Source organism: Mandrillus leucophaeus, unplaced genomic scaffold (assembly GCF_000951045.1).
Source record: "Mandrillus leucophaeus isolate KB7577 unplaced genomic scaffold, Mleu.le_1.0 Scaffold3306, whole genome shotgun sequence".
In the NCBI taxonomy this organism is placed as follows: Eukaryota; Metazoa; Chordata; class Mammalia; order Primates; family Cercopithecidae; genus Mandrillus; species Mandrillus leucophaeus.
The window spans coordinates 4,634-14,631 of NW_012103484.1; the positions used below are offsets into that span (position 1 = coordinate 4,634).

The 9,998-nt window shown below is 47.0% G+C and overlaps 2 protein-coding genes across 2 annotated transcripts in view; both read left to right on the forward strand.

Annotated features, from left to right (window-relative positions):
• Positions 1–3,247: 3,247 nt before the first annotated feature.
• Positions 3,248–6,972, forward strand: LOC105545508 (melanoma-associated antigen 12-like; the record flags this gene model as incomplete). The annotated part of the gene is given in 5 exon segments (XM_011988454.1): positions 3,248–3,326; positions 5,516–5,580; positions 5,659–5,906; positions 5,908–6,171; positions 6,460–6,972. Coding segments are annotated over 5 exon segments (1,169 nt in total), but the record flags the coding sequence as incomplete, so codon positions are not given.
• A 258-nt stretch (positions 6,973–7,230) lies between these two features.
• The window catches only part of LOC105545509 (putative chondrosarcoma-associated gene 1 protein), a 3,536-nt gene continuing 768 nt past the window's right edge, over positions 7,231–9,998 (forward strand). Inside the window, exons 1-2 of the mRNA XM_011988455.1 lie at positions 7,231–7,236; positions 7,921–7,965. Coding sequence (XP_011843845.1) covers positions 7,231–7,236; positions 7,921–7,965 — 51 coding nt within the window. The remainder of the gene's footprint in view (positions 7,237–7,920; positions 7,966–9,998) is intronic.

Sequence of the window (9,998 nt, forward strand, 5' to 3'; positions counted from 1 at the left end):
TCTATGAACTAGGGAGCAGGTCTTCACCAGACATGAAATCTGCCAGCACCTTGATCTTGGACTTCCCAACCTGCAGAATGTGAGGAATAATGTTGTGTTGTTTATAAGCCACCCAGTCGACACTATTTTTGTTATGGGAGCCCAAAAGGACTAAGACAATGGCTGTAGGCATTGGTCAAAACCCATATATCTTTGCAGCACAAAGAGTGAAGCTTAATGTATGTAAAGTTTAAAAGTAACTTAAGAGGTTGGAGAATCACGTAACAGAGTGTAAAATGTTACACACACACAGAAACCTACCTGTATTATAGATGTATGAAGCAACCAGAGAGAAGCAAGTTGGGGGAAAAGTTATGATATTTGGGTACTCCATCAAAGAAATATATTTTTTATAAAGTTTAAGTCATCCAGATAAGTATGTAAAATAGATGAACATTTCATAATCATTTATTTAACTTTTTAGAGATGAATACTATTAGGTTTTTGTTTAATAAAAAGTCCTTTTATTTTAAAATGCATATTAAGTTATTTAGAGATAAAATGGTATAATGCCTTAGATTTGCTCCATGTTATTCCAGAAGCTGATATGCAGCTAGGTGAGTGTCTAACTGGAACCAGATTTGCTGTGTAGTTAAAGTTGTTCATGCTGGGTATCAAGTATACTGGGTTCATTATATTGGTTTCTGTTATTCTGTATGTGTGAAGGCTTTTCCTAATGAGACGTTTTTATCATAAATATGCCATTAAAAGTGAAATCCTCAATGAAACCGACCACTTTGTAGAAATAAAATAAATCAGTAACCAAACTGATCCAAAGAGAAATATAAAACTTTAATTAAGCTATATAAACTGAAACTGTACAATATTCAAAGCTCAAGTCACCCTCAAACATTCCAGGTTAGGCAGTTTTGGATTCCAGTTCTACCAAATGATGAGGGAAAACTAACCACCATCTTACATCAACTCTTCCAGAACATACAAAAGATTGACAATTGTTCAATTCATTCTTCCAGACTAGCCCTCCTGGATTCAAAACCAGATGAAGATCGCATCCCTCCCCTGATGGAAAAAGAACACATCAAGTAAGCTCCCTTACATAGCAGTAAATACCCTACCTAAATTAGTAGCATATTAAAGAAATAAACAGGCTCTGACCAAAGAAATAAAATATGATTTAACATTAGAAAAAACTGTTTCATTGTAATTCCTTACATACAAAATGGAGGAGAAAAAATCTGATTGTGTCAACGGGTACAGAAAGCTTTTAAAAGAAATTTAATATGAGTTCATGAAAGAAAAGAAAATATTTAGTTAACCTATACTCAAAGAGAACTTCCATTTCATAAAATCAACAAAAACATACTTAAATGTGAAATGTTCGAAGAATTATCATTCAAGTCAGGAATGAGAAGTAGATGTAGGCTATTATCTCTACGTTTGAAATCAGGATTGAGACACAAAGAGCTGTAAGTATCAAAATGAGTAAGTGGTATGAATATTGGAAAAACATGTAATGTTTAGTGATAATACCATTATTGATCTTGAAAATTCAAAGGAAAAGGTATGTGGAATATTCAAGTGCATCGGCCGTCAGAACGAGGTGTGCAATAGATTACTACAGCAAAATCAAAATCTTCACCTCACGAAAGCAATAACTAACTATGACAATTAATAGACAATACGCCATTTGCAATAGCAAGAAAGTTCAATAATTACCTGAATAGAAGTCTAATAAAAATGTATAAGGTGTTTATACAAGCAGCTATCGAAGTATACTGACATATTCAGAAAAAAAGAGCTTGAAATATATAGAGGAGTATAACATATTCATTCATGGGGAACACAGCAGTGTAAAACTGTAAACTCAGCTTAAATTATTTACAATCTAGTGCCTTACCTGTAGCCACCAACATTACAAGCAAATTTGGGCTGCTGTGCTCTGCTTCCCAAATCAACTCTAGAAATTTATAGAATGGAAACAGAAAGTAAAAAACCAGCATCAGCAACAAAATCTATGCAACAAAACAGGGACAGCCCAGGGTGAGACTGAAGACCTTGTCGAGTTGGTACTTGCGTTTGACACTTGCAGTGCCAGTTGGAGGGGGTTAGTGGCAGGGATGTTTGGGAGGTTTATAGCCTGCTTAGACGGCAGATGAAAGAATGGGTAGAATAAAAGTTTTAAAATTTCCACTTCACTTCATTGCACAATCTGAGGCAGCCCCTGAAAACACGATGCCAAAAGGCCTAGTGTAATAGCAGGACACCAGGAAAATTGGGTTGGTTAAGGCACTATGGCTCCAGAGTTCTGCTAATGACAACCTGAAATCAACATAGTGGGAGAGGAATTATGTTTTAAAAAAAATTCTTTCAACAGGACACAAAGACTGGAATAGAAGTAGAATAGGATATCAGAGTGAATCATGCATACTAAGGGTGGCTATTACTTCATAGAAATAAATACATATATTGCTACCTACATATATACTTGGAAGATATGTAAACCCTATTTCTTCGATTCAGAGAATAAATCATTTAGGACCGAAGGTTTGCCAAGTGTAGCTCTGGCTGGGGAGGAGCCCTCGTGGGAAGGTGTGTGTCTTCTCCCAGAGCTCACTACAATCGCGGGAGCTCCCGCCCTGCAGGCAGCACCTGGCCTAGGACCCGTAGCCATTCTCTACAAGGGGTACAGATGCACAAACGCTCAGAGGTGACAGAAACAGAGCGTCTCCCACCCATCACTTCATCCAACAGCCAGGGGTGAGGAAGAGGACCCTCCTGAGTGAGGACTGAGGATCCACCCTCACTCACATAGTGGGACCACAGAGTCCAGCTCAGCCCCTCTTGTCAGCCCTGGTAAACACTGGCAATGATGTCACCCCGACCACACCCCTCCCCCCAATGCCACTTCGGGGGGACTCAGAGTCAGAGACTTGGTCTGAGGGGAGCAGATACAATCAGCAGAGGATGGCGGTCTAGGCTCGGCCAGGCATCCAAGTCAGGACCCTGAGGGATGACCAAAGGCCCCTCCCACCCCCAACTCTCTGGAATCCACCAGGATCTACAGCCTCAGGATCCCCATCCCAATCCCTACCCCTACCCCTACCCCCAACACCATCTTCATGCTTACCCCCACCCCCATCCAGATCCCCTCCCCCCCGCAAGCCGAATCTGGTTCCACCCCTGCCGTGGACACAGGGAAGTACCGTTGCCCGGATGTGACACCACTGATTTGCACATTGGGGGTCAGAGGACAGCGAGATTCTCGCCCTGAGCAACGGCCTGCAATCGGCGGAGGGAAGTAGGCCCAGGCTCGGTGCGGAGGCAAGGTGAGATGCTGAGGGAGGACTGAGGCGGGTCTCACCCCAGACAGAGGGCCCCAAATAGTCCAGCACTGCCTCTGCTGCCAGCCTTGGACCACCCCACATGGGAAGACGTCAAAGGGTGGATCGCCACCACATCACTCCGCCAACCCCCGCCGCTTTAGCGACAGGGAACTCTGTGGTCAGAGCGTTGTGTGATCAGGGCAGGGCTGGTTAGAAGAGGGCAGGGCCTAGGCTCTGCCAGAAATCAAGGTCAGGGCCCCGAGAGGGGACTGAGGGTAACCGCTCCACACCCCCACTACCATTCTGATCCCCCAACACCACCCTCATCCCCATCCCCCATTCCCCATTCCCATCCTCACCCCCACCCCCATCCTGGCAGAATCCGGGCTTTGCCTCTGCTATCAACCCACAGAAGCTCCGGGAATGGCGGCCAGGCACACGGATCCTGAGGTTCACATTTACGGCTAAGGGAGGGAAGGGGTTCGGTATCATGAGCAAGGCCTTTGGGAAGCAGAGGAAAGGCCCAGGCCCTCCTGGAAGTCAATGGAGTCCTCAGGGGACCCAGCATGCCAGGACAGGGGGCCCACGGTACCCCTGTCTCAAACTGAGGCACCTTTTCATTCAGCCACGGGAATCCTAGTGATGCAGACCCACTTCAGCAGGGGGTTGGGGCCCAGCCCTGCCAGGAGTCAAGGGGAGGAAGAAGAGGGAGGACTGAGGGGAGGTCACAGTCCAGATCAGTGGGAACCTTGGGCTGGGGGATGCTGGGCACAGTGGCTGAATGTGCCCCATGCTCATTGCACCTTCAGGGTGACAGAGTTAAGGGCTGTGGTCTGAGGAGTGGTACTTCAGGTCAGCAGAGGGAGGAATCCCAGGACCTGCCGGCCCCAAGGTGTGCCCCCTTCGTGAGGACTGGGGATACCCCTGGCCCAGAAAGAAGGGACGCCACAGAGTCTGGCTGTCCCTTATTCTTAACTCTAGGGGAGCCCTATCATGCATGACTCTAATTGACAATCTCATTTATACCACAGGCAGGAGGTTGGGGAACCCTCGGGGACATAAAGTGTTGGTGTAAAGAGGAGCTGTCTGCTCATTTCAGGGGCTTGGGGGTTGAGGAAGGGCAGGCCTCGGCAGGAGTAAAGCTGAGTAACCCATAGGAGGCCATGAGAAGCCTCACCCTAAAACCAAAGAGGTCTGCCCTGGACAACCCACTTGGGGGTGACAGGATGTGGCCCCTCCTCACTTCTGTTTCCAGATCTCAGGGAAGTGAGGACCTTTTCTTCAGAGGATGAGTCAGGTCAACACAGGGGCCCCCATGTAGTCGACAGAAGCAGTGGTCCTGAGATCTGCCAAGCATCCAGGTGAGAAGCCTGCGGGAGGATTGAGGGTACTCCTGGGCCAGAACGCAAACAGGGGCCCCATAGAAATCTGCCCTGCCCCTGCTGTTCCCTCAGAGAGCCTGGGCAGTGGTGTCGGCTGAGGTCCATCCATTATTCTGGGATCTCTGATGTCAGGGAAGGGGAGGCCTTGGTCTGAAGGGGCTACACTCAGGTCAGTAGAGGGAGGCTCTCAGGCCCTGTGAGGAGTGGAGGTGAAGACCAAGCAGGCTCATCACCCAGGACACATGGACTCCAATGAATTTGGACATCTCTCATTGTGCTTTGCAGGAGGACCCGGTCATGTATAGCCAGATGTTGGTCCCTCATGTCCTTCTGTACTACATCAGGAATGTGAGTTCTTGACATGAGAGTTTCTCAGGCCAGCAAAAGGGCGGGATTAGGCCCTACAAGGAGAAAGGTGAGGGCCCTGAGTGAGCACAGAGGGGACCCTCCACCCTAGTAGAGTGGAGACCTCACAGAGTCTGGCCAACCATCCTGACAATTCTCGAATTCGTGGCTGTACTTGCAGTCTGCACTCTGAAGGCCCATGGATTCCTCTCCCAGGAATCAGGAGCTCCAGGAACAAGGCAGTGAGGACTTGGTCTGAGGCAGTGTCCTGAAGTCACAGAGCAGAGTGGGTGCAGACAGTGCCAACACTGAAGCTTTGCCTAGAATGCACACCAACAGCACCACCCGCCCCAGATCACATGGGACTCCAGAGCGCCTGCCCTCACCCTCCCTACTCTCAGTGATGCAGCCTCATCCTGCACTGGCCAGCTGTACCCTGAGGTGCCCTCTCACTTTCTCCTTCAGGTTCTCAGGTGACAGGCCGACAAGGAGGACTGGAGGTTCTGGGACAGCACTAAAGGAGAAAATATGTAAGTAAGCCTGTTAGAGCCTCCAAGGTTCAGTTCAGTTCTCAGCTGAGGCCTCTCACATGCTCCACCTCTCCCCAGGCCTGTGGGTCTCCATTGTCCAGCTCCTGCCCACACTCCTGCCTGCTGTCCTGACCAGAGTCAGCCTGCCTCTGGAGCAGAGGAGTCAGCACTGCAAGCCTGAGGAAGGCCTTGAGGCCCGAGGAGAGGCCCTGGGCCTGGTGGGTGCCCAGGTTCCTGTTACTGAGGAGCAGGAGACTGCCTCCTCCTCCTCTACTCTAGTGGAAGTCACCCTGGGGGAAGTGTCTGCTGCCGAGTCACCGGGTCCTCCCCCAGAGTCCTCAGGGAGCCTCCACCCTCCCCACTACCAACAACTACACACCCTGGAGCCAATCTGATGAGGACTCCAGCAGCCAAGAAGAGGAGGGGCCAAGCACCTTTCCTGACCTGGAGTCCGGCTTCCAGGCAGCACTCAGTAGGAAGGTGGCTGAGTTGGTACATTTTCTGCTCCTCAAGTATCGAGCCAGGGAGCGAGTCACAAAGGCGGAAATGCTGGAGAGTGTCATGAGAAATTGCCAGTACTGACTGGGCACGGTGGCTCACGCCTCTAATCCCAGCACTTTGGGAGGCGGAGGCGGGTGGATCACGAGGTCAGGAGATCAAGACTGTGAAACCCTGTCTCTACTAAAAATACAACACATTAGCCGGGCGTGGTGGCGGGAGCCTATAGTCCCAGCTACTCAGGAGACTGAGGCAGGAGAAAGGCGTGAACGTGGGAGGCGGGGCTTGCAGTGAGTCGAGATTGCACCACTGCACTCCAGCCTGGGTGACAGAGCAAGACTCCGTCTCAAAAAAAAAAAAAAAAAAAAAAAAAATTGCCAGTACTTCTTTCCTGTGATCTTCAGCAAAGCCTCCGAGTACTTGCAGCTGGTCTTTGGCATCGAGGTGATGGAAGTGGTCCCAGTCGGCCACTTGTACATCCTTGTCACCTGCCTGGGCCTCTCCTACAATGGCCTGCTGGGTGAAAATCAAATCATGCCCACAACAGACCTCCTGATAATCATCCTGGCCACAGTAGCGATAGAGGGAGACGGTGCCCCTGAGGAGAAAGTCTGGGAGGAGCTGAGTGTGTTGGAGCTGTCTGGCAGGAGGGAGGACAGTGTCTTAGCAAATCCCAGTAAGCTGCTCACCCAAGTATTGGTGCAGGAAAATTACCTAGAGTACCGGCAGGTGCCCTTCAGTGATCATGCATGCTACGAGTTCCTGTGGGGTCCAAGGGCCCTCGTTGAAACCAGCTATGTGAAAGTCCTGTACCATATGCTAAAGATCACTGGAGAGCCTCAAATTTCCTACCCACCCCTGCATGAATGGGCTTGGAGAGAGGGGGAAGAGTGAGTCTGAACAGGCGTTGCAGCCAGGGCCAGTGGGAGGGGGTCTGGGCCAGTGCACCTTCCAGGGCCCCATTCATTAGCTTCCACTGCCTCGTGTGACATGAGGCCCATTCTTCACTCTTTGAAGAGAGCAGTCAGCATTTTCAGTAGTGGGTTTCTGTTCTTTTGGATGACTTGGAGATTTATCTTTGTTTCCTGTTGGAATTGTTCAAATGTTCCTTTTAACGGATGGTTGAATGAACTTCAGCATCCAAGTTTAAGAATGACAGTAGTGGCCAGGCGTGGTGGCTCAACCCTGTAATCCCAGCACTTTGGGAGGCCGAGACGGGCAGATCATGAGGTCAGGAGATCGAGACCTTCCTGGCTAACACGGTGAAACCCTGTCTCTACTAAAAAAATACAAAAAACTAGCCGGGCGAGGTGGCAGGCACCTGTAGTCCCAGCTACTCGGGAGGCTGAGGCAGGAGAATGGTGTAAACCCGGGAGACAGAGCTTGCAGTGAGCTGAGATCCGGCCACTGCACCCCAGCCTGAGTGACAGAGCGAGACTCCATCTCAAAAAAAAAAAAAAAAAAAAAAAAAAAAAAAAAAAAAAAAGAATGACAGTAGTCACACATAGTGCTGTTTATATAGTTTAGGAGTAAGAGTCTTGTTTTTTATTCAGATTGGGAAATCCATTCCATTTTGTGAATTGTGACATAATAACAGTGGTGAAATAAGTATTTATTTAGAATTGTGAAAGAATTAGCAATAACATACATTATACAGAGAACTCAAGACATTAAAAGATAGTTAATTCTTGCCTTATACTTCACTCTATTCTGCAAAATTGAAAAAAAAAAAAAAACCATGGATACCTGGATTTCCTTGGTTTCTTTGAGAATGTAAGAAAAATTAAATTGGAATAAATAATTCTTCCTGTTCACTGGCTCATTTCTCTCCCATTCACTCAGCATCTGCTCAGTGGAAGGCCCCAGGTTAGTAGTGGAGATGCTAAGGTAAGCCAGACTCATGCCTACACATAGGGTCATAGAGTCTAGCAGCTGTAGTCATATAATTAAGGTGGCGAGAAGTCCTGTAAGATGTAGAGGAAATGTAAGAGAGGGGTGAGGGTGTGGGGCTCCAGGTGAGAGTGGTGGAGTGTAAATGCCCTGAGTTGGGGCATTTTTGGCTTTGATAAACTGCAGTTCCTTCTGAAGGAGCTGACTCTAATGAAGCTGGGTGGGTCCAGGGCCAGATTCTCAGAGAGTGAGAGAAAAGCCTGGAATGGAAAGCAACTCTGAGTGGTTTATCTCGGATCGGGGATGAAGAGAGAGGAGTCTCCACCTGGGGCAGGAATGGAAGGTGTCCTGTGCTTTTGTCCCACTGCTATTGAACACAACCCAAGATCTAGGTGAAGGGCATCCATCATCTGCATGGGTTTCCTGAGCAATAAGGCTGAATTTCCCAGCAGGGTGGCCCAGAAGCCACTGGCCAGGTGCTTTTCTGCCGAGCAGGGAGAGCCAGAGCTGACTCCATTAAAAAGGCATTCTAACTAGGTTATCTCAAGTGCAATTTGATCAATTGTAAGCATGAGCCAGATTTTAGATGGTAACAAAATGGATATAAATAGTGGTTTGGGTGGGAAAGCAACTGGGAGAGAGGGAAGGAGTAGGTCTTTGACACAGATTCTAGGAGCTTTGAGCTGCACCTGGCTGGGCAAAACTCCTGCACACCCAAATTTTGAAGTACATTCTCTAATAAGAAATACTTAACTGAATTTTATGGGTGAAGCTTCCTTTTTAGGCTAAGTATTCTATGTCCTATTGAGATGTATATTCTCTGATGACTCCTGGAGAACAACGACAACAACAACAAAATCCCAGAGTGTTAGGGCCTGGGGTTTAAAATTATTAGAAATAACAGCCATCGCCATTTGATAAAATACTAATTTACACCAGGCCCGGAGTTTCTGTTGCTTCACATCTTCGCTGGCAATTGGTCTTGGTTTGTTTTCTTGTTTTGCTTTTTATGGATTTTGGATATTCTTTTTTTTTTTTTTTTTTTGGAGACAGAGTTTCACTCTTTTTGCCCAGGTTGGAGTGCAATGGCACAATCTCGGCTCACCGCAACCTCCGCCTCCCAGGTTCAAGCAATTCTCCTGCCTCAGCATCCCTAGTAGCTGGGATTATAGGCATGTGCCACCACGCCCAGCTAATTTTTTTGTACTTTTAGTAGAGATGGGGTTTCACCATGTTGGTCAGGCTTGTCTCAAACTCCCAACCTCAGGTGATCCACTCGCCTTGGCCTCCCAAAGTGCTGGGATTACAGGCATGAGCCACCGCGCCCAGTCCGTTTGGACATTCTAATAGGTGTGTAGTGGTATCTCATTTTAGTACACAATTATCTAATGACAAAGGACTCTCAGTACTTTTAGTATGCTTATTTGCCATGTGTGTATCTTCTTTGGTGTAATGTGTGTTCAGATCTTTGACTGTTTTCATTTTTTTCTATCGTTGAGCTTTAAGAGTTCATACATACTGTAGAGACAAGTTCTTTACCACATATGTGTACCACAGATGTTTTCTGCTAGTCTGTGGCTTCTGTTTTCATTCTCTTAACATAGTCCTTTGAAGAGCATAAGATTTTTATTTTAATAAAATCAACTTGGCAATTTTTTCTTTCACTGATCATGCTTTTGGTGTTGAATTTAAAAACTCATCACCAAACTCAAAGTTATGTGGATATTCTCTTATGTTTTCTTATAGAGGTTGTATAGTTTTTGGATTTTTCATTAGGTCTATGATGTATCTTGAGCAAATTTTCGTGGAATATGTAAGGATATGTCCAGGTTATTATAATTTGTGTATAGATATCTAATTGTTCAGGCACCTTTTATTGGAAAACCTGTACGTTCACCATTATTGCCTTTGTTGTGAATCACCTGACTGTATGTGTGCAGGTCTGTTTCTAAGCTTTATTCTGTTTTATTAATCTATGTGTCTATTCTTTGCTAATGCTTATGTCCTCCACCAAATTCATGTTTTGAAGC